Source organism: Eriocheir sinensis, chromosome 49 (assembly GCF_024679095.1).
Source record: "Eriocheir sinensis breed Jianghai 21 chromosome 49, ASM2467909v1, whole genome shotgun sequence".
NCBI classification, from domain to species: Eukaryota; Metazoa; Arthropoda; class Malacostraca; order Decapoda; family Varunidae; genus Eriocheir; species Eriocheir sinensis.
The window spans coordinates 11247308-11274718 of NC_066557.1; the positions used below are offsets into that span (position 1 = coordinate 11247308).

The 27411-nt window shown below is 43.5% G+C and overlaps 1 protein-coding gene and 1 long non-coding RNA gene across 3 annotated transcripts; both read left to right on the plus strand.

Annotated features, from left to right (window-relative positions):
• Positions 1-184: 184 nt before the first annotated feature.
• On the plus strand, positions 185-27411 carry LOC126981639 (RNA-binding protein 25-like). The gene is made up of 18 exons (XM_050833076.1): positions 185-294; positions 2665-2769; positions 3321-3358; positions 3733-4015; positions 5324-5461; positions 6452-6781; positions 12786-13017; positions 13911-13968; positions 16338-16777; positions 17286-17406; positions 17988-18154; positions 18757-18907; positions 19734-20025; positions 20572-20697; positions 21060-21122; positions 21588-21721; positions 22595-22741; positions 23228-27411. The coding sequence occupies exons 2-18, from the start codon at positions 2682-2684 to the stop codon at positions 23321-23323; spliced, it is 2904 nt and encodes a 967-aa protein (XP_050689033.1). The 5' UTR covers positions 185-294; positions 2665-2681; the 3' UTR covers positions 23324-27411.
• Positions 7593-8560, plus strand: LOC126981919 (uncharacterized). 2 transcript variants are annotated; one of them, XR_007734341.1, is made up of 4 exons: positions 7593-7645; positions 7942-8151; positions 8270-8419; positions 8498-8560. It is a non-coding gene; the product is annotated as an uncharacterized LOC126981919 (long non-coding RNA). The 2 variants fall into 2 exon arrangements; XR_007734342.1 differs by having other exon boundaries at positions 7594-7645; positions 7942-8121; positions 8300-8419.

The following is a 27411-nucleotide window of genomic DNA, read 5'->3' on the forward strand; positions in this document are numbered from 1 at the left end:
ACACTTAAATGAAGCAAAAACAAAAAAAAAAAACACGGAAAATGGCAACTCGGCAGGTAATCGCAATTTTCTATATATGATCAATACCCAAAACGTGATATTACAATCTTGAAGCAATATTTTACTACATATACGTATTTAAATGTTAATATTGCAGCATAAAACACGTAAATGAAGCAAACAAGCGGGAAGCAGCAGAGCGGGAGGCAGGACACACAATCGCATAACAAGTCAACGCCATTTTCTGCTGAGACTCAACTCCGCTGTATTTTTGCGCTTTTTCTCCGGCTGCGCGTAAGTCACGACACTCTCCATCTCTATATTAGCGTGTGGGTTCCTTGTGCTTCATTAGGTAACCAGAAGGAGGCGTAAATAAGCGTAAAAAGGGAGAAATAAGGCGAAACGTGGGGCGTGGGGGAGACCGAGGCATATTGACGGGTGGGACAGACTAAAGTTCACTCTTATTTTTACGCTTTTTCTCTTCCTGCGCGTAAGTCACGACACTCTCCACTGGTGTGTTAGTGTGTGGGTTCCTTGTGCTTCATTAGGTAACCAGAAGGAGGCGTAAATAAGCGTTAAAAAGGAGAAATAAGGCGAAACGTGGGGCGTGGGGGAGGCCGAGGCATATTGACGGGTGGGACAGACTAAAGTTCACTCTTATTTTTGCGCTTTTTCTCTTGCTGCGTAAGTCACGACACTCTCCATCTGTATATTAGCGTGTGGGTTCCTTGTGCTTCATTAGGTAACCAGAAGGAGGCGTAAATAAGCGTTAAAAAGGAGAAATAAGGCGAAACGTGGGGCGTGGGGGAGGCCGAGGCATATTGACGGGTGGGACAGACTAAAGTTCACTCTTATTTTTGCGCTTTTTCTCTTGCTGCGCGTAAGTCACGACACTCTCCATCTCTATATTAGCGTGTGGGTTCCTTGTGCTTCATTAGGTAACCAGAAGGAGGCGTAAATAAGCGTTAAAAAGGAGAAATAAGGCGAAACGTGGGGCGTGGGGGAGGCCGAGGCATATTGACGGGTGGGACAGACTAAAGTTCACTCTTATTTTTGCGCTTTTTCTCTTGATGCGCGTAAGTCACGACACTCTCCATCTGTATATTAGCGTGTGGGTTCCTTGTGCTTCATTAGGTAACCAGAAGGAGGCGTAAATAAGCGTTAAAAAGGAGAAATAAGGCGAAACGTGGGGCGTGGGGGAGACCGAGGCATATTGACGGGTGGGACAGACTAAAGTTCACTCTTATTTTTGCGCTTTTTCTCTTGCTGCGCGTAAGTCACGACACTCTCCATCTCTATATTAGCGTGTGGGTTCCTTGTGCTTCATTAGGTAACCAGAAGGAGGCGTAAATAAGCGTAAAAAGGGAGAAATAAGGCGAAACGTGGGGCGTGGGGGAGGCCGAGGCATATTGACGTGTGGGCCAGACTAAAGTTCACTCTTATTTTTACGCTTTTTCTCTTGCTGCGCGTAAGTCACGACACTCTCCACTGGTATGTTACTGTGTGGGTTCCTTGTGCTTCATTAGATAACCAGAAGGAGGCGTAAATAAGCGTTAAAAAAGAGAAATAAGGCGAAACGTGGGGCGTGGGGGAGGCCGAGGCATATTGACGGGTGGGACAGACTAAAGTTCACTCTTATTTTTGCACTTTTTCTCTTGCTGCGCGTAAGTCCCGACTCTCTCCAATGGTGTGTTAGTGTGTGGGTGTTTTGTGCTTCATTAGATAATCATAAGAAGGCGTAAGTAAGCGTCAAAAGGGAGAAATAGAGCGAAACGTGTGGCGTGGGGGAGGCGGATGCATAGTGGCGTGGGGGCGCCCTTTTAATCCCCCTTAAACTCGGGAATTATCTGTACATCCAGGGTGTTTTTCATCCCCCACAACTCAAAACTGTGTGTGTGCGACTCATTTCGTGGTTACCGCCGCATTCCCTAAGGCCCCCCGGCATATCTTGCCACCCGGGAGTGGCCTCAGCGGGTCCCCTCGAAATGAAATGAAATGAATGTTCTGTGAAGTCCTTCATGCACTCACAACACTGCCATACTTTTTGCTATCACAAATTACTAATTTTTGTGATTTGAATAACTAAGTGACAATAGGCTACTATTTCAGTGGTGATTTCAGTGCTAAGTAGTTACTAGCTTTAACAGCAGTAGGTTACTATCTGTTAAATTTTAATAGGGTTACCTTAGTTTAAAAATGTGGAGTTGCAGCACTCAGGGTCAGTTGTGGCCATGTCTTGAATTGGGTGAAGTTCTGGAGTTAATCAAAGACTTTGCTTTATTTCTCCAGAATGACACCCACCTCACTCTGGAGGTTGACCCTTCGTTATATAAATTTTAATGTCCCATCCATCACCCTGTTGGCCGTTACCATCACTAATTTCACATTTCTATGATTCATATCCTGTGATATATATATATATATATATATATATATATATATATATATATATATATATATATATATATATATATATATATATTTATTTATTTATTTATTTATTTATTTATTTATAAATAACTAGGTGGCAATTTGGTTACTGTTTTAGCAGTAATTGGTTACTTACCTGAGTTAATTCTTATTAGTCTGATTATTATTATTATTATTACTATTATTATTAATAATATATATAACTTCTCTTTTCTTTGTCTTGGTTTTCAGCAGCAGCAGCACCAGGGACCATGGCATTCCCCCCTCGGCCGCCCCTAATGCCCGGGGTCCCTCTTTCCACCATGATGGGGGGGCCCTTTACCCTCACCAGTGGGTATTGTAAGAAATAACCGTGCACAGGCCTGCATTCCCAAACCTTTCGTTGCTCACACACATCTGATAAGGCTTTGGTAGAGGCTGTCTTGTTGATATTTCCATGGGTGGTTTCAGGAGCCTATTGATTGTTTGACAAGACTTCTAATGTAGTATCTGACTTTCAATCTACTTATCTTTATTATCAACATCCTAATGCAAAAAGTTAATGCATATCTTTAACTCACTTTGGAGCTCACACGCACTCACATTTGGACTAGAATTTGGTGTTGTGTTATTAATTCCACGGGTAGTTTTATGAGCCTGGTGATAGTTTGACGAGGCTTCTGTAACATGAACATGAAAAACACTCCTGAGAACCCAACTTATCTCCTTTGTGGCACTGGGAAATATTTGTTGCAAGAGCCGAAAGCGTCTGAGAATACAAGCCGTAGTTGTAGTAATAACAATTGATGATTTAGTTCATGCCTTGTTTGCTGAGTCTTCTCCCGTGATGCAATATTTTCTCTGCCCTAAGCATCACCAAGCGTCCCTATCATTGTGTTCTCCTTTGACAGCAAACATCGTGCCGGCCGTGGGCATCCCGATATCACAGGTACGTTGGATCGCCTGTCTGGCCTTTGTTAGCAGGATCATGACCTTACCTCTTCATATTGATTGTTCCTGGTTTTTCATAAGACCTTCATTAGTGTTATTTATCATTATATCTTCAACATGAATTATCAGCCTTTAGATTTTTAGCAGATTTCCCTTCCCACTTCATTTAAATGTTTCCTATTGATTTATATAAGGATACCTTCATTATTATTATTAGGAAATCATCAAAATTTATGAGACAATTTGCATATTATTGTTTTTATTAGTTATTTTTACTGTTATTGTTATTATTAGCTACACATGAATTGTTCAAAGTGGTTTTCTCTCATTTATTCCCTCCTCTCCCCCCCCCCCCCTCCCTACCCCCAACAGACCCTCTCACAGATCCCCACGCCCACCACTACACGGCCGCAACTCCGCTCCAACGCGGACACCGCCACTGTGGCCAAGCCGCCGCAGGGCCCCAACGCCGCCAGCCACGGCATGAAGCCCCCGAGCTACTCCAAGCGTCTGGAGTCCTCGGGGCCTGCTGTGACGGTGTTCGTGGGCAACATCACGGAGAAGGCGCCCGATGTTATGGTGCGCCACATCCTTAATACCTGCGGCAACGTGCACTCCTGGAAGAGGGTGCAGGGGGCCTCGGGCAAGCTGCAGGGTGGGTATTGGGGGCCTGGGTGTTAGGGTGAAATTTTTGTGGTGAAGGTTACAGGCTAAGGAATACAGGTGTGTCATTTACAGGGAGTCTCAGGGAAGCTGCAGGGTGGGTACTTGGGAGGTGGGGGGGTGTTAAGGTAGTCTTCATAGATAGGGGTGACCTGGGTGTGAGGGTGGAGTTTTTGTCTTGATGGTTATAGACTTAAGTAATAAAAGCGTGACATTTGCAGGGGGCCTCAGGAAATCTGTATTGGTATTGGAGTGACCTGGGTGCTATAGTAGAGTTTTTCTGCTTACAATAATAGAATAAAGGGCCATACTCAAACATTGCTGGCCATACATAGAGTACATTCACATTTGTTAGGACTTTGGTAGAGGTTGCTGTGTTGTGTTAGAGGGTGCAGAGGAGAAGAGAGAGAGAGAGAGAGAAATGAGTGGAGTTTTTTCTAAGATGAATATGAAACAAAGAAGATATTGAAGAGAAGAAATTAAGTGAGATAATTGTAGTAAGAAAAGAAAGAGGAGGAAGAACTACTTTTCTCACTCAGTTTCTCCTCTAATATCTACTTTAATTTCTCCTTTCTGTTATCTCCTTTGTTTCAATTTCATGTTTAAATCTCTATCCATTTGTCTCTCTGTCTGAACCCTCCAACACAACTATACTTTAATTTCTCCTTTCTGTTATCTCCTGTGTTTCATTTTCATATTTAAACCTCTTTCCATTTGTCTCTCTCTGATCCCTCCAACACAACAATCTCTTCCAAACCCTTAACAACGATACTTTAATTTCTCCTCTCTGTTATCTCCTTTGTTTCAATTTCATGTTTAAACCTCTATCCATTTGTCTCTGAACCCTCCAACACAACAATCTCTTCCAAACCCCTAACAACTATACTTTAATTTCTCCTCTCTGTTATCTCCTATGTTTCATTTTCATGTTTAAACCTCTATCCATTTGTCTCTGAACCCTCCAACACAACAATCTCTTCCAAACCCCTAACAACTATACTTTAATTTCTCCTTTCTGTTATCTCCTATGTTTCAATTTCATGTTTAAATCTCTATCCATTTGTCTCTCTCTCTCTGAACTCTCCAACACAACAATCTCTTCCAAACCCCTAACAACTATACTTTAATTTCTCCTCTCTGTTATCTCCTTTGTTTCATTTTCATGTTTAAACCTCTATCCATTTGTCTCTCTCTCTCTGAACTCTCCAACACAACAATCTCTTCCAAACCCCTAACAACTACCTCTTTGAATCTTTTTTATACACTTTTTTTAATTCTCTTCCACCTCATCCGCCAACAGCCTTTGGGTTCTGTGAGTTCGGGAACCCGGATGCAGCGCTGCGGGCCATCCGTCTCCTGCACGACTACGAGATAGCGGAGAAGAAGCTGGTGGTGAAGGCCGATGCCAAGACCAAGGAGGTGCTGGACGACTACAAAGGTGAGAGGAGTGAGTGTCCGAGCCGACGTTTGTTCCTACCACCTCTGTGACCATATTCTGACCTTTATTATTTTGTAGTTTAAGGTGTGTGTGAAATGGGTCCCTTCTCCCTCACCCTCCCTAAACTTAACCCAGTAGCAGCAGGGATCATGTTTCTTAATGGTCCCTCCAAGCGAGAAAAATGAGAAAAAATCACCCCTCACACAAACCATTTCATAATAGATATCAAAGCATTTGTGATCAGATTATGTATCATCTATTTTGGGGGGTTTATATCATGGCACAAATTTGGCCCGTCGCTGCTACCAGGTGAAGGTGTGTGAAATGTTTCCCTTCTTCACCCTTCCTAAACTTAACCTAACTTAACAAAATTCCTAACACCTGCCATTGTATGTACTAAAAAATATATAATCATGTGTTTCCTTACTAATGGGACTTTTTATCTAACATAGTGAGGTCTTTCTTTGTTGTTGTTGGCTGTCATGTTTGTGAAGACCCTTAACCCAGTAGCAGCGACAGGCCAAATTTGTGGCTTGACCGTGTACCAGCAGTGGGCCAAATTTTTGCCATGATATAAACCTCCCTAAATAGATGATGCATAAACTGATCACAAATGCTTTGATGTGTAATATGAAATGGTTTGTGTGAGTGACGATTTTTTCTCGTTTTTCTCGCTTAGAGGGGCCTTTAAAAAACATGATCCCCGCAGCTACCAGGTTAACCTTACCTCACTATTACCAAAAGAGTCATTAGTATCTTTCATTCTGCGTCCCTCTCGTCCCTCCCACCTGGCAGGCCTTCCTCTCTCCCTTCTATACTTTTCTTTACACCTTGTTGAGTGTTAGTTATGGAGGCTTTTTATTTATTTTTATTTATTTATTTATTTATTTTCGGTTTTTATCCTGCCCATGCCTGCTTTCCATGGTGTATAAGAACCTGAACTAATGCCCCGTCCCCTCTTCTCCCTCCCTCCCCCCGGCGGGCTCACAGAGAAGCGCCGGAAGGCCAAACAGAATGGCGACGCCTCCCCGCTGCAGGACGAGGTGGAGGAGGGCGACGACTATCTGGACGAGGACATGAAGCAGGAGGACGCGACGGCGCTGCGGAGGATCAACGAGATTCTCTCCGACCACAAGAAGGAGATCATGAACTATGTGCCGCCGCCCAACAAGAACGACATGAGGGAGAAGCGCATGTCCAAGGTGCAGGAGAAGCTCGTCGCACTCTCCAGCGGCGCAGACATCGCCAACATACCCACCACCACGGTAAGGATGCGGGGTTTGTTTGGTGTGTGTCTTGGGGCAAGGTCTTTTTGGGGGGATTTTATTTGATATTTCTGTTTTTATTATTTTTAAGTGGTAGGTAAAGGTGTTTTATTGTTGTTTTATATGAGTGTTTGGGTATTCTCAGCTTTTTTTTTATTTAGCAAGATCCTTTTTTTGCTATCGTGATTTTTGTGAATTTTCTGTCAAAAGATGATTTTCAGTTTTATTTTTTATTATGGCTGTAGGTGTAAGCTTTGAAAGAGATGTTAGAAGAGAGGGAGAGAACAGAATAATTCCATGCATTAGGGATGGAGAAAAGGGAAGAGATAGAAAAGAGAGAGGAAGGAAGGAGAAGGGAGGGAAATATTTGATACATCTTAAACCTGCACATAGGAACAGAAGGATTTCATGCATTAGGGATGGAGAAAAGAGAGAGGAGAAAAGGAAAGGTTGTTGGTATAGGATTGAAAAGCTCATAGGTTGTTGATATAGGATTGAAAAGCTCATAGGTTGTTGATATAGGATTGAAAAGCTCAGCTTGTTGATATAGGATTGAAAAGCTCATAGGTTGTTGATATAGGATTGAAAAGCTCATAGGTTGTTGATATAGGATTGAAAAGCTCAGGGTGTTGATATAGGATTGAAAAGCTCAGGTTGTTGATATAGGATTGAAAAGCTCAGGTGGTTGATATAGGATTGAAAAGCTCATAGGTTGTTGATATAGGATTGAAAAGCTCAGGTTGTTGATATAGGATTGAAAAGCTCATAGGTTGTTGATATAGGATTGAAAAGCTCATAGGTTGTTGATATAGGATTGAAAAGCTCATAGGTTGTTGATAGAGGATTTAAAAGCTCTCAGGTTGTTGGTATAGGATTGAAAAGCTCATAGGTTGTTGATATAGGATTGAAAAGCTTATAGGTTGTTGATATAGGATTGAAAAGCTCATAGGTTGTTGATATAGGATTGAAAAGCTCATAGGTTGTTGATATAGGATTGAAAAGCTCATAGGTTGTTGATATAGGATTGAAAAGCTCAGGTTGTTGATATATGATAGAAAAGCTCATAGGTTGTTGATATAGGATTGAAAAGCTCATAGGTTGTTGATATAGGATTGAAAAGCTCAGGTTGTTGATATAGGATTGAAAAGCTTATAGGTTGTTGATATAGGATTGAAAAGCTCATAGGTTGTTGATATAGGATTGAAAAGCTCATAGGTTGTTGATATAGGATTGAAAAGCTCATAGGTTGTTGATATAGGATTGAAAAGCTCATAGGTTGTTGATATAGGATTGAAAAGCTCATAGGTTGTTGATATAGGATTGAAAAGCTTATAGGTTGTTGATATAGGATTGAAAAGCTCATAGGTTGTTGATATAGGATTGAAAAGCTTATAGGTTGTTGATATAGGATTGAAAAGCTCATAGGTTGTTGATATAGGATTGAAAAGCTCATAGGTTGTTGATATAGGATTGAAAAGCTCATAGGTTGTTGATATAGGATTGAAAAGCTCATAGGTTGTTGATATAGGATTGAAAAGCTCAGGTTGTTGATATAGGATTGAAAAGCTCATAGGTTGTTGATATAGGATTGAAAAGCTTATAGGTTGTTGATATAGGATTGAAAAGCTCATAGGTTGTTGATATAGGATTGAAAAGCTCATAGGTTGTTGATATAGGATTGAAAAGCTCATAGGTTGTTGATATAGGATTGAAAGCTAGGTTGTTGATATAGGATTGAAAAGTTGTTGGTATAGGATTGAAAAGCTCATAGGTTGTTGATATAGGATTGAAAAGCTCATAGGTTGTTGATATAGGATTGAAAAGCTCACAGGTTTTTGATATAGGATTGAAAAGCTCATAGGTTGTTGATATAGGATTGAAAAGCTCATAGGTTGTTGATATAGGATTGAAAAGCTCATAGGTTGTTGATATAGGATTGAAAAGCTTAAAAGAAAGATAACAAAGGGAAGTGTAACAGGGGAAAGAATAAGACACCCTGAGCCGTGTAGCATATACCCCCAACTATACCTTTCTCTACATATGGAAAAGGATTTGAACTTGAACTTAATGTGAAAACTAAAAAAGAAAGTCAACTAAAATTTAAGGGACCAAAAAAAGTGTTAGTTTTTTTGTAATAAGAGAAATTGTAGAGCAAAGAATAGAAATGATTAAGGAGACCGCTTCATCAGCATCAGTTAATCTCTCTATGGGAAGCCTATTGATGTTAAGTGGGAAAATAAATACTTGTGATTTGCCTAAAGGGGTTAAACTTATGATTTGACCAAAGGGAATCAGAATCTTTACAATGAGGATAGGGAATTTTTAGATGATTATTTATAGAGGATTTCTTTTTCTTATTTTGCTTTTTTTTCTGTCGAGTGATGACTATGTGCTCGCATCTTTTTATATTTATTTTTATTTTTTATTTTTCCCGCCGTAGTTAATAAAAGGTCTTGCCGATAAACGAGTGAACCGCACCCATGGCCAATGAGCATGCCAGCCAAACGCACTCTGCCTCCCGTCTCCCGCCAAAAGTCGAAACGGACTGACCCTTACACACACACACACACACACAAGCACACACAAATATATGCACACACACACTCACATTCAGCACACTAGCTTTGTAATTTTGATATCAATTTGCATTCTTTTCCTATTGATTTTCAAGCTAGATATTTACCAACACAATTTTTTACCTGTCTTCTTTTTCTTGCTCTTTAAGTCTTCATTCTCCCTTTTTTTTTCTCTCTCTATCCTTCGTCTTTCTTTCTCCCCGTCTCTATCACACACACACACACACACACACACACACACACACATACACACACCTAGCCTAAGCTCTAATATTAAGAAAAAAAAGATAAACCATATATTTTAGGATGTCTAATTTCCATATTATTGTGTGTTATCAGTGCAGGCTGTTGTTTGGAAGGCTGTTTATATATTTATTTATTTTTTAATCTATTGTTCCACCTATTGAATCAGCTCCTTTATTTAGCTCTTTTATCTGTCCCCAGTTAGGCATTCACTGATAACAGGGTGTACTGCCTCCCCCCTCCCCCCCTCACTCCCCCTCCTTTAAGACGCTCATGGCTTTCTCTACCCTCAAAAAAGTTAACAAAGAAATCAAATCAGTCTAAATAATGTGCAAAATCTTCCCTCCCTCCACCACCACCACCCTTGCATTATCTCACTTTTAAATCTGAATAGGTCTTTTTTTCTTCATTATTGTTATTGAAACTTAAATATCATTGGTCTAAACAGCTAATTTTAATGTTGATATTCAGGTCTACTCTAATTTTTTTTTCCCCTAATGGTTTATATTAATTAAAGTTGTGTGCCTTATTCTTAAATCACTTGAAGGACTTAGGGCCAAGGTGTAAGAGGAGAGAGAAAGAGTCATTCCTTTAGTTCAACATGATTAAATAATTCTCCTAAAGGCCAGAGAGAGGTAGAGGGTGATTGATTCCTTCAGCTAAAGAGAGAGAGAGAGAGAGGCAGGCAGGGGCTTAATCTCTTTCCTTCAGTCGTCTGTATCAACAAAAAGACAGACATAGATATAAGTTCTCATTCCTTTAACGATTGTCAAAAAAAAACTCCAAAACCAGAACCCAGCTAGTGTGTGCTTGTTCTAATTAGCGGAATTATGTGATGCAATTGTTAACCTCGTGTTTTTCCGAGAGCGAAGACACGAACATAATGTGTAATTTTCAAACATAGGCAATCATAAGAGTTCACACGCGGCCAGGCGTCATCTGTGTCTTGTATGTTTTGTGGCGGCAACGGTGAGTACAGCATCTAATAGACCACTTCAGTTCTGTAACAGAGACCATCACTATTATTATTATCATTATTATTATTATTATTATTATTATATTTAAAGTGACAAGTATAATCAACACAGCTATTTATACACATCTCCTATTTATATATTTATTTATAAAGTGTTTTGGTGATGCTCAATTTCTTCTCCCATTACTACTTCTACTACTAAACTATTTTTTCATTTATTGTTTTTATTTCCACAAATAATATAACTCCTTTCACTTTTTATTTGAATTTCTCAAGTGTTTGGACTCTCTCACTTCTACTACAGTTCCATTTTCATGTTTTCTTCTTGTTTCTAAGTGCTTAATGTCCTCTTACTAGTACTATGAGATTTTTTTATCAATTTTCTTTCTCATGTTTAGTTTCTATATTAACAAAGCCTTCTGCTACCCCTTCTGTTTCTGTACATTCTGTCAACACACACTTGGGTCTGTCACTTCATTCTCTCAGTTGATTATCCTAAGGGACAACAGGGTATGTATATTATATAAGTATTTTTGTGATGATTTCAGTAATTTTTGTATGGGGCAGTTCCCATAAGGTATCCCATCTCAGCCTTCTCCTGGTCACTTTCTTCTCCTCCTCATGACCTTTCTTGTACTCAGTCACCTCTCCGTGTGTCTACATCATGCTCCCCATCGCCTCCCTTTCCTTCCCCTCCCTTCGTGTGTCTCATCTCTCCGCCTTCCCTTTTCCTCATTTCTCTCATCCCCTCCTCGTGTAGCCGTGGGCTGGGTGCGTGAGAGGCGTTGGTGGCTGAGAGGTTGTTGTCCTGTCCACTCTTCCCTCACTTCCTCAAACCCTTCAAAAGACACGATTGGAGATTTGTGTATAGGCGTTACATCATCTGAGTTCAATATTGTTAGTAACTATTTACCATTGTTTCCATTTTTGGGAATCATTTCCTCACTCAAAAGACATTGAATACAAATATACATTAATGAAAAGTTGAATATGAAATGACATACAAAAACCTTACTTCCCAGCCATGGCCTCCTCCACCTCCGGCCACCTCCCTCATGCACACCAGCCCCATGCCAGGCCATTACCTTCACTAGCTCCACCAAGTCATAACTCTCCTCTCGTTCCTCTCACCCTCCTCCTCCTCCTCCTCTTCCTCCTAGTGCCCTGTTTCCATCTTTCCTGTTCTAGTCATTCATGTTCTAAACTAATGGAATAATGTGTCATTCTTGTTACATATTATATTATTTGTGGCTCGTCACCACACTCCTGCGCCTTCCCTCCCTTGACTGGCGTCCTACACTGTCACCCTGAAGGTTGTCGTTTATCTAGTTGTTTATTATTTTGCCTAATTTCCAAAACCTGGTTCTTGCATTCCATATCTATGGGAATATTGTTGTGTCCATGAGAAGACGAACAACAGAGTAGTGGTTTGTTCCTTTGTAGCAAGCTGTTGAATATTTAATGTTTTACGGAGCCTTCTCATTGTGAAGGTAAAGTTAGTGTTGCCTTGTGCGTTGAGGCAGCCAGTAAGTGTCCAGCCAGAGAGGGAGGCCTAGGAGTGTGTTGGGAGTCTGTAGGATGGCTACCTCTTACATCCCGCATCAGGGCCTCACCCCAGGACACCCAGCCATGGCCCTTCCCCTCAGCCAGGCCGTGACCTCCAGACACCCTCAACACTTCCCTCACAGCATATTATAGTGGTGGCCTGGCTGGGTGTCCTGGGGTGAGGGTCTTCCCCTGCCCCTCCTAGCTGTGAGTGTGTTGTGTCTGGGGGGTGCTGTGCTGTGGTGTGCTAGGCCTCCCTGGTCCTGTGGCTGTGGCTCGGTGCTGCCTGTCTTGTGCTGTGCTGGCTGTGTGGCTCAAGGCACCAGTCAGCCAGCACTGGGCTGCACCGTGCGCCAGACAGTGCTGGGTGGCCCCAGCCAGCACGGCCGCCACCCCTTCAGCCTCACTGCCCAGCCCTTCTAGCTCTCTGTGGGGGGAGGGAGGGAGGGGGGCAGAACGGGGCCACGGGCCACCTCCAGGTAAGTGTGCTGCCAGGTGTTCATGGCCCCGGGGCCACCACCACCACACACACCCTTGCCTCACCCTGCGAGGCGCCACAAGCCCTGTGTTGCCTCAGCCTAAGCATGTTGTTGCCTTGAGGTCATCTTTACCTGAGTGAGATTGACTGACGGAGAGTGTGTGCAGGCCCAGGGGTCTGGCCCCCCGCCACCTGACCCTGGTGCGTAGCAATGGCAGTGTGAATTGATCTGTGGGAGCAGCAAGTTCCTGGTGGATTGTGGAATGTAACGCTAGAGGTGGAGTGTGGGAGGCGGGTGTGGGGGTGTGGCAGTGTGGAGCAGTGGCCGCCAACAAAGCGGCTGACACAGAGGACCAGTGGCTGGTGTGGCCAGGCAGGGTGCCATTAGTGGCCGGCCAGGGTGGAGGCAGTCCAGGGAGTCCACAGCTTGGTGGGTCACACAGGGTCAGGAGGGTTGGCCAGACCCCGGTGCCGTGAGTGTGTGCGGGGGCCCCGGACACAGGCGGGGCTGTCGTTGTGTTGCCCCGCTCCCCGTCGTGTGTCACTGCCGCCTCTGGCTGGTTGGGGCCCCGGTGTGCCTGGCAGTGTGGCTGTGTAGGCTGGGGTAGGAAACCTGTGTCGGCCCCCTCAGGAGACTGTGCAGCCCCTGGGGACACCATAGTGAAGGGTTGTTGCTGGGTCTGGGGGAGGGAGTGACAAGGGAGGACGGCAGGCTGGCAGGGCCGTGGTGTCTGGTGTCTGCCTCACAGGCGAGGGAAGGTGTGCTGGCTGGCTGTTGGCTGTCTGTGCCAACACCTGCCAGACAAAGTTTGGAGGATTGCTTTTCCTAAGAGAAATGTGAATTGAGTCATGAAGCAAATAGTAATTGCTGGCTGACTGGGAACACATCCTTGATACTTTAGTCAATCACAGCCAATGTGAGGCTTTAGGAAACCACTTCAGTTCATCACAAAGTTACGTCAACATTAAAAAATTACTTGACAAAAGTTGTTCCTATCGGATATATGTTGATCATTTTACCTTTTGAATGAAGTTTGTTTGCACATGAAAGCAAACTGAGGAAGGGAAATGTTTGCTATGCCACTGCCTGAAGGTGCTGGAGGGCTGGGCCAGGCGGGGCCTTGGGATGGGTGCAAGACAGCCTCCCACTGTCCTCCCTCCCCTGCGATCATTGGGTCAAGGGTTCCGCAGCTCAGGGGGCCGGGGCGGGTGGGGCACTCCTGGGGGGGGGCCGGGCACAGCCGCGGGAGGAACTTTCCAACAGAAAGTGTCGCAGAAGCACAACTGTCTGGGGGGGGTCGGGGCGGACGTGTGGCATACGGTCCCCCCGTCCCCCCCTCCCCTTCTCCCCACATCCCCGGGCTAGGCTTGCCTTGTCCTACCTGTCGTCGCCCGCCGTTGAACCTTTCGCCCTAGAGACCAAGGCAAGTCCCAGCTGACACCGGTAGCATCTTGTTTGTGGTTAGGGGCAGCCGTGGGGGGCAGCGGGTCAGGGGAGGGTGTTGGGGATAGTCAGGGTAGCACTGTGTCTGTAGTCAGGGGCAGGTAACAAGGGGAGGGGTTGGGGCAGTGTTGTGGCTAGGGGCAGGAGTGGGGGTGAAGGGAGAAGTTAGGGTAGCATCCTCTTTGTGTCCAGGGCCTTGAATGAGGGAGTGGGGTCAGGGAGGGGGTGTTAGGAGTACTGGGCTAGAAGTGTTGACAGATGGCAGTAGCAGTTTGAGATGGGGCAGTCAGGGTAAGATCTTGTTTGTGGATCAGGGTAGCGATGACGGGGCACCGGATAGTCAGGGCAAGGCACCGACACCTTCTGTACAGGTTGTGGCAGTGAAGAGGGATGGGGCACTCAGGGTAGGGTGTGGGATATGAGGTACAAGGCCTGGGTACAGGGTGGGACAAACCACTCACACAGATGTATTGGCAACACAGGTCTCCCACACTGTACATAAGGCCATTCCATGATATTTTTCTATTGTATTTGTCGTTTTTTAATTACCTCCGCTCTCTTTATGACTCATCTGGCTCACTTATGACCGGTTCAGTCTTTGTGCTCCTGTTTCACATATTTATTTATGTAAATGTACAGGCAATGTGTTCATGTTCCCTTTGGTAATGGTCAGGTACAGTGCAGTTCGTGAAACATCGTTGAAATTACATATTAGGGGTTTTATGTCACTTAATATAAGAAACCAGAAACTCATCCCTAATTGTTTAACCTCAAGTTCATGATGTTATCGTTTTGTTCACCATTGCTTTTCCAAGACGGTAACCCAGTCAGCTGTAAAGTGCAGGAGACCTGTGGAGGGAGCGCTGTCAGTCTTGTTAGTGGTTGTTAGCATGGCAGGAACAAGGGCTGAGGAGGGTAGGGGTTAGAGGGGCCAGACTTAGCCTTGTTGTAGGGCTAGAGAAGGAAATAAGGGATTGCTATTAGTCCTGTTGGCGGGCTGCTAGGGCGGCAGGAATGGTGTGATGGTTGGGGAGGTCAGATGTGACAGGTGCTATTCCTAAGGCCCAGACACACTAGCCCTTGAACATTACTGGACACATTGCTTGGAACATGTTACCAAGATAGCAAAAACATGTTCCTCATCATGCCACACCAACATTGGTTAGGGCAAATACTATAACTGTGTCTGTGTGGACCGTAAGGCAGCAGGGAACGTGTTATAGCATTTACTTTGAGAATGTTGGCGTGGCGTGTTCAGGAACATGTTTCTGCCGCATTGGTAGTGTGTTTGGAGCAAGGTTTCAAACAATGGTTGGTATCATAAGACACTTTTGCTTCTCACATCAGCTGTTTCCAAAGGCCAAAATGGAGACCAGTCGGGCTCTGATGAGTGTTCTTTTAGGTGCATGGTACAGAAGAAGGGCCATAAAACTACCCCTAGAAATGCCCCAAACTCCTACAAAAGCCTTGTCAAATATGTGAACTTGGGCGACGAAATCTTTAGTAGTACAAGCCAGTGTTTGGGAGGCAGTGTGTCCGGGCCTTTAACCTTGCCAGAGGGATGTGTTGGTGGGTCAGGGGGAATGTGAAGGACCAGTCTTAGCCTTGTCAGCGGGTTGTTAGGACGGCAGGAATAGTGGCTGAGGTTGGTGGTTGAGGAGGTTAGAGGGGCCAGACCTAGCCTTGTGTGTCGTGCCCAGGAGGTGGTTAGTGAGTGAGTGCGTTGGTTAGGGCCAAGGGTAGGGGCTCAGGCAGTCCTCCGCAGGGCCGTAGCCTTCACTGTGTAGCTCCTTAACGCGTGCCGATATTAAATCACTGCCATTGGATCATCTGTTTATGTATTTTGTTTCAATGCATGTAACTTTACTACTACTATTACTACTACTATTACCACTACTACTACTACTGCTACTGCTGCCATTATTATTATTATTACTATTATTATTATGATTATTATTATTATTCCATTGTAACTGCTGCTATACAAACTTTGCATTAGGGTATATACATGCACCTTTTATGTCTATGTATATCTATATCCTCAAAAACACCTGATTGTTATATTCCATCTCCATCATTGCCAGGCCCATGTCAGTTTTTACCCTTTTTGAAGAGACTTGACCAGCCCATTCTTTCACCCTAGAGTTGATCCATGTGCGTGGGAGCATGCGTGAACGGCCGTGTGTGTGCGCGTGTGTGTGCGTGTGTGTGTGCATGGGCGTGTGTATATGCCAGCCAGTTCCTATAACTTGGTCTTTCAAGGATAAGATTTGCCCAACGTTCTGTGTTGTCCTTGTGTCCCATGCGGCCGGGGTGCTGCGGGGCGGCCCCGCAGCACCCGGGCCGTAGGGACGCCCTGGGGGAGTGTTGCGTCGTGGCCCAGGCCCAGCGCAACACCCCAGGGGCCCAGTGTTGAGTGGCGTGTCCCCAGTGTTGCAGAGGGCAGTGTGTTGTGTTGCTGCTCCCCCCACCCCTGACCTCCCCCCTGTGTCCTTACAGAAACAGGAGGAAGAGAAGGAGAGAGAGAGGAGGCTGAGGGAGAAAGATAGAGAGCGAGACAGAGACCGGGAACGTGAGCGAGAGAGAGAGAGGGACAGAGAAAGGGAGAGGGAGAGGGAGAGAGAACGTGAGCGGGAGAGAGAAAGGGAAAGAGAACGAGAGCGGGAGAGGGAGAGAAGAGAGCGAGAGGAGAAGCTGCGTCGACGGTCTCGGTCTGGGTCGCGCGGAGGCAGCCTGCGGAGGTCAAGGTCACAGTCCACGGACGGCCGGCGTATGAAGAAGGAGAAGAGGTAGGCGAAGGTCACACACGGCTTTTTCTTTTCCTTCCTTATTCTAATTTTCCGTTTCCCTTTATTTTTCTTCCGCTTTCTCTTTTTTCTGATTTTCTATTTCCCTTTGTTCTCTCTTAGGCGGCAGCTCAAGGGAAAAAAAGGGAGGAGGAAGCAAAAATCTGTCTCACTCCGCTGCAAATAGTGAGAGAACATGAACACAATATATTTTTTGACTCGTTGCTTTCCTTCTATCTGTTACTAACCGTTTGACGTCATTTACTTAACTCTACTTCATGTGTTTTTAATTCATTCCTTTTTCATGTTATTTACTATGCATTTATATATTTAATGGTAATTGATATATGTTTTATTCATGGCTTTCTTTATTTTATTTACTCTTTGCATTCATGTGTTTATTTATTTATCAGTAAGTGACATTTTTTGATTCACCTTTTGTTCATTTTTTTACTCCACATTTCCTCATTTATTTAACGGTAATATCCCCCCTTCCCCCGCCCCCTCACAGGTCCCCCACCCCAGTCAGGAAGAGTGAGAGGGACATCCTGCGGGAGAAGGAGGAGGAGGCGGAGGACAAGGAGCGCAAGGAACAGGACAGGAAAGTGCGCAAGAAGGAACTGCAGTACCAGGTGAGGCTTTCCTTCCTCCTTCTTTCCCTTATTTTAACTTAACCCGGTAGCAGCGACGGGCCAAATTTGTGGCTTTACCGTGTAGCAGCGACGGGCCAAATTTGTTGCTTTACCGTGTAGCAGCGATGGGCCAAATATGTGCCATGATATAAACCCCCAAAAATAGATGATACATAAACCGATCACAAATGCAATGATATATATAATGAAATGGTTTGTGTGAGGGGTGATTTTCTCTCATTTTTCTTGCTTGGAGGGACCATTAAGAAACATGATCCCCGCTGCTACCGGGTTAAACTCCATATAACCAAAACAAACCCTTGCCCTCACTTAGTTTTTAGGACCATTTCAAGGTGGACCCCTAAAAACAAAGGCGAAGAAATTGACCCCCTTAAGGCAGACTAACCCCACGAACCCCCAAGCTAAGGAAGTTAAACCCCACATAACCAAAACAAACCCTTGCCCTCACTTAGTTTTTAGGACCATCTCAAAGTGAACCCCTAAAAACAAATCCAAAGTTACCCCCACCCACCCCACCCCAAACCGAAGCTAACCCTTACCTCCCCTCCCTTGTTTTTCAGGAACGGCTCAAAAACTGGGAGACTCGGGAGCACAAGAAACAGAAGGAACTGGACCGGGAGAGGGAGAAGGACAGGATAAAGGACATCGAGAGGGAGAAGGAAGCGCGCAGACTGAAGGAGTTCCTGGAGGACTATGACGATGAGAGGGACGACCCCAAGTACTACAAGTGAGTGGGGGGGAGTGGACATAGAGGGGAGAGTGGTGTGGGGAGTTGGAGGAAGAAAGAGTCAAAGTGGTGTGGGAAGAGAAGAGGGAGGGAGTAGGTTGAGAGGGGAGAGAAGGAGAGTTAGAAGCATGTGGGAGAGAGACAAGTGTGTGTGAGTTTAATGTTTTTTATTGCCTATTCCATTCATTCACTCATTAATCTGTTCCTCAGCTCACATGTGACTGAGTGTTGAAAATCGACTATGTTTGTACAATATTTAAGACCAGCAAAACACCATGGAATATATTATCATGCTCCTCTCATAACCACACACCCACTTATTTTCCCCCCCAAGTATCATTGTTGTTGGGTGTTTTTGATCACATTTTATACGACACGGCATCCAACTGTGAGTCATCTGCCACTTGTTACCAGAGCCTACAATGTACTCCAATTTGAGTTCTCAGGTTGCAGACACTGGTGGCTGTATCAAACCATATGGGTCAATTTCTTCCATCCCTTGACTAACTCACTCTTCATTTTTGTCCTCCCTGTGTTCCCCTTTCGTTCGGTATTCAATTCCATCCATCCCGTTCACCCACTGAGCCTCCTGTCCTCCGCAGGGGCCACGCGTTCCAGCGGCGGCTGATGGAGCGGGAACAGGAGAAGGAGATGGACACAAGGGACCGGGTTAAGGAGAAGGAGGAACTGGAGGAGCTGAGAAACAAGATCCTGTCAGAAGGACACGACAACCCAGACGCTGCTTTCCAGAAGGTGGGTGGAAGGGGAAGGGTGGGAAGGGCTAAGAAAGGGAGAATGGAGGGGGAGGAATAAAAGAGACAATAGGAGATAGGAAGCTGAAAAAGAGAAGTGAAGGGAAGGAGGAGGAGGAGGAGTACAAGAGACAATAGGAGATAGGAAGCTGAAAGAGAGAAGTGAGGGAAAGGGGAGAAAGGAAGGAGGAGGAGGAGAGAAGGGAAGGAGGAGGAGGAGGAGTGAAAGAGACAAAAGGAGATAGGAAGCTGAAAGAGAGAAGTGAGGGAAAGGGGAGAAAGGAAGGAGGAGGAGGAGTACAAGAGACAAAAGGAGACAGGAAGCTGAAAAAGAGAAGTGAGGGAAAGGAGAGAAGGGAAGGAGGAGGAGGAGTGAAAGAGACAAAAGGAGACAGGAAGCTGAAAAAGAGAGAAGTGAGGGAAAGGAGAGACAGGAAGGAGGAGTGAAAGGGAGAGAAGGATACAGAGGAAGCTATAAAGGATAAGTGAAGGAAAAGAGGGAAGGGAAAGGAGGAGAAAGAGGGAAAGAATAGGAGGAATAGAGGATGTTAGGGAAGAAGGCAACAAGACAAAATAAAGAAGGAGGAGCAAAAGGAAGATAAAGGAAGGAAGGAGAGAAAAAAAGAAGAGGAATAGGCAGGAAGAACGAACGGAGAAAAAAATAATAGGGAGAAGGGAAGAGAGCAACAGCACACAACAAAACAAAGAGGAGAGATGGAGACAAACCACAATAACAGGGAATGGAGGAAAAATAATAGGAACCAAAACAATGCACCTAACCCACATGACCCCTAACCTCATAACCCCGCTCTTCACCCCCTCCTCAGGCCTGCGCAGAGAGGGAGGAACAGTACAAACCCAAGCTACTCGTCAGACCATCAGAACGCAAGATACCCCCACCGCCTGCCACCCCCACCACACCCCCGCCAGTCATACCCCTCACCCCGGAGCAGCAGGTCACCCCGCAGCCCCAGCAACCCCAGCAGGGACACCCACAGCCCCAGGAGCCCCCCCACCCGCCGACGAGCAACGCGGAATCAGACTCGGACTCGGACGGACATGTATCGGATGCAGCGCCTGAGCCTATGGTGTATATGGAGGAGAATTCACAGTCCAGAGGTAGGTTGTTGTTGTTGTGGTTGTTGTTGTGGTTGTTGTGGTTTGAATATAATTGTACTTTTATTTGTTTTGATGTACTGTTTCCTTTCTTTTGTCTCACTTTTTCCCTTCCTTTCACATGCTAATTCTTATCCTTTGTATTTCTTCCCCATGAGGTTAATATATATTTTCCTGTACTTCTGCCGTTTTCACTCCCGTTTTCTTATCCTTTTCATCCCTTTCCTCTCTTCCTCCTCCTCCTCTTCTCCCTCATTCACTCCATCTGTCTCCCCTTCACCCGTTCACCCTTCTTACTCTCCCTGTCACACCCTTCATTATACCTCCTCTTCCTGTCTACCCTTAACATAATACAACCCCCCCTCTTTTTTATTTATTTTTTTACTTAAACATAATATTTCTCTACAAAAACGAGGCTCAAAATTACTTACACTTATTACTTATGCCTCTTCTTCCCCTCCCTTCCCCCTACTCATGCCCCCTTACATTTAAAACACCCTTACCTCTTCGTCCTCCCCCTTACTCATGCTCACTCATCTTCCCCCACAGATGGGTTCATGTCCTCGGCCAACACCACGCCTCAGCAACCCAAGAGGAAGAAGCTTGATGTGAAGGATGTGTTCAACCAGGACGATGATGACATGCCCGCCAAGAAGAAGAAGCTGCCCCTGCCCGGTGAGTGTGGGAGAGAGAGAGAGAGAGATTTACATAGATATTCCGATCACACAGAGCCTATGGTCCAGACTAAGCAGTGTGTGTTAGCGCAGGTAAAATTACATTAAATCAAATTGCCATAAAGACTGAAAAAAAAAAAGATAGAGCGCATGATAAGTTTGCCATGTGTGTTACTATGCAAGTTAAAATTCCACTTCTTTTTCCTTTTTTTATATGTATGGATAGATTAAAAAGACCAAGGGAAGAGCTAACTTATTCCTTACTTTAAACAAAATGCATATTCTTGTGTGTTTGTACGTGTGTGTCCGAGGCTTCACTACCTCCGCCACTAACACTGCTCTCTGCCTTGCCTCACCCTGCAGAGCGGACACTGAGCGCAAGGGAAGACCCGCTACAAAAGTTGCTAAGAAATTCCTCTGAACCAGGTAACTAATGCACGCCAGGATGCCTCTTGTTGTTGTTGTTGTTTGCTGTGTGAGTGTGTGTGTGTGTGTGTGTGAGAGAAGAGAGAGAGTTCGTGTAGTGGTGTGTTGGTATGGGCGATTAGATTATTGTGTGTGTTGCTAAAGGAAATGAGTGTCTGTGTGTGTGTGTGTGTGTGTGTTTGTGTGTGACAGAGAAATTGTGCTGATCTGTGTTGGTGATTGAATGTGTGTGTGTTTCTTGTGTATTGAAAAGTTGTGTATGTGTGTGTGTGTTTGTATTGCTAAAGGAAGTGAGTATGTGAGAGAGAGAAATCCTGTTTGTGTGTTTGGATATAAGTGTGTTTCTTGCATATTAAAAAGCTCTATATATGTTTCTGTGTGTTATAAAGCATCTCCTTCACTCTTTATCCTCATCTCTTCTGGTGTCTGTTCATTCTATGTATTCCTATGTATTCCTCTTCTCAGGCAAGGACAAGGGCAGCAAGGAGAAGGGTGGCGGCGAGGAGAAGAGAAAACACATTAAGAGCATGATTGACAAGATCCCCACCAGCAAGGAGGAGCTCTTTGCCTACCCCATCGACTCTTCCCTGGTGGACAACGTGAGTATAGGAAGAAAGGGAGGAAAGGGGGGAATATAATGGGGTGGCTTTGTGAGTAAGACAGGAAGAGGAGTAGGAGAAAAAAGTGAAATTGTTAGGAAAAGAGATAGTGTTTGGTGGAGTGTGATGGGGTGGCTTTGTGAGTAAGACAGGAAGGGGAGTAGGAGAAAAAGGGAGAAATTGTTAGGAAAAGAGATAGTGTTTGTGTGAAATAGAAGACAAGAGATTGAAATAGGAAAGAGGGATTATTTTTTGTTAGTTAGGAAATTAGAGAATATGGGGAATAGAAGAAAAAGAGGGAAAGATAGGAAAGGGAGGGAAATTTTGAGGTAGATAGAAAATTGGAGGAAGAAAATGAGTACAGAAAATGTGCTTTGCTGGGAAATAGAAGGGAAATAACAGTAAAAATATGAATGGAAGAGAAATTTTGAGATAGATAGAAAATTGGAGGAGGAAAATGAGTACAGAAAATGTGCTTTGCTGGGAAATAGAACAGAAAAAACAGTAAAAATATGAATGGAAGAGAAATTTTGAGATAGATGGAAAATTGGAGGAGGAAAATGAGTACAGAAAATGTGCTTTGCTGGGAAAAAAACTCAGTAAAAATATGAATGGAAGAGAAATTTTGAGGTACCTGGGAAATTAGAAAATGAAAAAAAGATAACAAAATAAAAACAGGTAAAGCTCACCTCACCTCACCTCTGCACCTGTCACTCACCCACCTGTGCAAGACAAATAAGGAAGAAAAAGAGGAGGAGGAAACAAGAAAAAGAATAAGGAAGACAGGTTGGAGGAGGAAACAGAAGTAAAACGAAGACAAGTAAATATTTAAACACACCTCTCTCACCTCACCTGTCCATCCCCCATCCACAGGTGTTGATGGAGAAGCGGATCAGGCCGTGGATCAACAAGAAGATCATCGAATACATCGGGGAGCCGGAGCCAACGCTGGTCGACTTCATATGCTCCAAAGTGCTGGTCGGCTCGGAACCCCAATCGCTCCTGAATGACGTACAGATGGTGGGTATGGGGGCAGGCATCTGGGGGGGGTGGGGGGGGGTCTATATAGTTGATCGTTCGCAAACAAATCTGTAGATCCTCCATACTTTATTTATTTATTTATTTATTTTATTTTTATTATTTTTTTATTTATTTATTATTTTTTTTTTTTTTACCTATTTTCATGGGTTGTTTTCTCTCCCCCATCAATACATCCCCTACTCCCTCTCATACCCTCTCCTTCGTCCCCTCTTGTCCCCACTCGTCCTCTTTCCTTCGTCCCCTCTCGTTCCCTCTCCTTCGTCCCCTCTCCCCTGTCCACCCAGCAGTGAATGGGTACCAGGTATTAATCGGGGGTTGTGTCCTGTCTCCTGGGATCTGTTCCCTTTTATAATTCCTTCCCCTTCTGTCTCTCTCCGGCATATGACCACGGATGTTTTTAACACACCTGCCCACGGAACACCTGTCTCGGCCCTCACCTGACCCTCGTTATCCTCTGTTTTTCAGGTGCTGGATGACGAGGCGGAGGTGTTCGTGGTCAAGATGTGGCGCCTCCTCATCTACGAGATAGAGGCGAAGAAACTGGCCGGGACAAAATCATAAACGAAACGAAACTTGTATAAAGGAGGTAAAGGAGAAAGGTGTGTGAGTGAGCGAGTGTGTGTGTGTGTGTGTGTGTGTGTGTGTGTGTGTGTGTCTAGACCTACACACACAGCTGACTTGTTCTAAATAATTCTCTTGTTAAGTTTCATTTCTCTGTGTGACGACAATGATGATGATAATGATGGTGACGATGATGGTGGTGGTTTATGTAAAGTTTGGACTCAATTTGATAGGATGCACAAAGGAAGGTGTGTGCGTGTGTGTGTGTGTGCCCTCGTGCGTGCGTGGACATATGGGACCTGTGGCTGTTTCCAATCAATTTTTGCATTATTTTCTGTACATTATTATTATTATTATTATTATTATTATAGAAAGGCCAGATTATTTTGCGTCTTCACCTGTATTTATTAGTTTCCTGTATGTGTATTTGTCTCGTTGCAAAATTTATTCACTCAAAATTTGTGTTTTTTTTTTGTGACTCATTATTCTTGTTACTGTTACTGTTATTTTTATCATCCTGTGTCATCGTTTTATCAGCACGCTTGACCTGTTTCTCCATCGCGACGCTTATATTCCCCCATCGTGACGTTTATATTTCTCTCATCCACTCACAACGCCAGACACAGTTTTCTGGCTCACCTCACGTCCATCTCCCTCGTCACCTCCGCCACACAAACCATCACTTTAGTAAGAACCATTCAGACCTCATCCATTCTTCATCACTCGCTAGGTCTAATTTATTCATCCGTTCCCTCGTTCCCTTCTCCCAGTTATTATTATATTATTATTTTTACTTCTACGACTAAACTGGTTTGATAATTCCGTGTCGTCTTCGGTGGATAGGTAGCCGTGCGTACATACGTAAACAACAATAACAACAACAGCCACAGTCGTGTTTATATGTGTGTGTGTACGACAGACAGACAGACAGAGTTGCCATTTGTGAAGGACAAATATATAAAAACTGAGAAGCAATGAAAACTTATTTATTTGGAGACCCTAAAATGAAGATGGAGGGAGAGAGAGAGGAGAGGAGAAGATGGAAGGGAAAAGAGAGAAGATTCAATAAAAAGAGTCAAAAGGAAGAAGGAGAGGAAGGAGGAAGCAGGAGAGAAAAAGATAAGAACAGGGAGAAAAATAATAGAGGAAGAAAGACAAGAAAAATAAGGAATGAGGAAGAAAGGAGATGAAAAATATTAGAAAGAAGAGAATAATAAAACAGATAAATGAAAAAATAAGATACAAGGATAGGGAGTAAAAGACAGAGAGAGGAAAAGAGGAGGAATAAAGACAGGAGGAGAAGGAGGAACCAGGAGAGAAAAATAAAGAGGGAAAAGAAATGAATAGAGGAAGAAATAAGAATAGAAAGCAGGAAAAAGGAAAGCAGAGAAGAATATGATAGAGAAATAACTAATGAAGAAAAACAGAAAAAAGGCTGAGGAAGGAAGGAAGGAGAAAAAAAAAGATCAGGGAGAGGAGGAGAATAAAATAAGGAAATGAAGAAGAAAGATTGAAAAAAAAGATTGAGGAAGAAGAGAAAAAATGAAATGGAGAAATCACAAAGAAAAACAAGGATGAAGAAGCAGAAGAAAAAGGAGATTAAAATAGAGAAATAAAAAGTGAGGAAACAGAAAAGGAGGAGAAAGATTAGATAAAGAAATTAGGGAAATAAACACAGAAGGATGAGGAGGAAGTGGAAGAAAAAGATAAGAAAGAGGAGGAGGAAATTTGAAGAGAAAAAAGAGAAAAAGATGGAAGGATGAGAAAAAGGAAAAAGACTAAGAGGGGAAAACTGAAATAAAGAAATGAGAAAGCAGAAGAAAAGATCAGGAGAAATTAAAAAGAAATGAGAAAGCAGAAAAAGAGGAGGAGGAGAAGGAAATAAAATAGAGAAATGAGACGATTGTAAAGTGTGTGCTGAAAGAGAGATGGGTGGGGGGGTGAATATATGTGTGTGTGTGTGTGTGTGTGTGTGTGTCATGAGTCTTAAGGTCTTTAGCATAACCTGAAAAGATAAATCGCACAAAATTCATGTAATAAACTTGTTACGAGTTAAAATAAACAGTAATATGAGCAAACCAAGACTCAGGAAAGGCTGCCAGGGATTGGACTAAACTCATCTAATATATATCAAACTAAACCTTCCTTACTTACAATTATTAATACTGAGGATTCTAAGGAGGAAGAAAGGAGGAGGAAACTGAGGAAAAAGATGAAGAGGAGGAGGAAGAGGAGAGAAATGAGGAGAAAACTGAGGAAAAAGATGAGGAGGAGGAAGAGGAGAGAAATGAGGAAGAAAGGAGGAGGAGGAAACAGAGAGAACTTAGAGAATGAAGGATGTGTTTCAAGTCTAGCAATAGTGTTACATGCAGAAGTAAACCTAAACCTTGCTTAAAACACAGCATCATAGGACTAATGGAAATTGTACAAGAGGCCTAAGAGTGGTTTTCAAGTCCCTAGTGATAGTTTTAGAGGCGTCTTCATCTTGAACTTGAACTCCCTTATCTGTGACCTTGGGAAGCATTTAGTTGATAAGCTGAAGAACCCAGGAAGACAATAGTACTGGAATAGTCATCAACATCAGCGGCAGTAGTTATTATTATCAGTAGTAGTAATAGTAGTAGTAGTAGTAGTAGTATTGAGAGCCATGAAAGGGCAACAAGGGGAAACAATAAAACTGATTAGACCCAAACAAATTTCCCACAATGAGCAGACATGGATAGCAAAAATAAAAATGAAAATAAAGTAAGAAAATTCATAAAAAGACATGAAAGAAAGAAAAATCAAGAGGTGGAGAAGGAAAGGGAAGAGGAGGAAAGGGCACAGAGGAAGAAAACAAGGTAGATAGGGAAGAGGAAAGTGTAGATGCATAGAAAGAAGAAAAGGGGAAGGATAAGAAGGAAGAGGATGGGAGAACTGATAAAAAGGAGGACAAAACAATACCCAAAACAACAGTGGTGATGATTCTGTGTATTAAGGGTTGTGTGACAGGAAGGTTAGTTTATATTTTACTCTATTTATTTATTTTTTACAGTAAAGGAAGCAGCTCAAGGGAAAAATAAATGAAACCAAAAAAGCCCACCTGATTAGCTTAACCCGGTAGCAGCGACGGGCCAAATTTGTGGCTTTACCGTGTAGCAGCGATGGGCCATATTTGTGCCTTCACCGTGTAGCAGCGATGGGCCATATTTGTGGCTTCACCGTGTAGCAGCGACGGGCCAAATTTGTGCCTTTACCGTGTAGCAGCGACAGGCCAAATTTGTGCCATGATATAAACCCCCCAAAATAGATGATACATAATCTGATCGCAAATGCTTTGATATATATTATGAAATGCTTTGTGTGAGGGGTGATTTTTTCTCATTTTTCTCACTTGAAAGGACCATTAAGAAACATGATCCCTGCTGCTACCGGGTTAAAAAAGAGTTCAGTCCACCAGTTTAGTTTAAAAGAAAGAGCTCAGTCCTTCAAATGCTAGCCTTCCTAAGCTCATCCCCTGCATATATTACTGATTATCTTAACTCGTAACAACTATTATTATATCGATCATACATTTTCTCTTTTCTGACTATTTTCAAGACCTCCATAAATGACAGCAAAGTTATAAGAATTAAAAAGAAGAGGATAAAAAAGATACCAATAGGTTAGTGATGGGAAAACTACACTATATATATTCACATCTGGGGAAGGTATTAAATATCCTGCTAACAAATTCAGGTGGTTAAGAGAAAAGTGGTGAAGGTAAAACTTGATTAAACTGAGCAGGTGAGAATGATCAACTAGAGAGAGAGAGAGAGAGAGAGAGAGAGAGAGAGAGAGAGAGAGAGAGAGAGAGAGAGAGAGAGAGAGAGAGAGAGAGAAGCAGAATAAAGACAAGATAGATTGAGAAAAGAGAAAGAAGAAAGATGAAATAATAAATGAGAGAAATAGACAAAAATTAAGAAAAGAAGAAGCAGGAAAAGATGAAAATGAGGAAGAGGAGGAAAATAAAAATAGAGAAACGAGAGAATAGTAAAGTTTCCCATGAGAGAGAGAGAGAGAGAGAGAGAGAGAGAGAGAGAGAGAGAGAGAGAGAGAGAGAGAGAGAG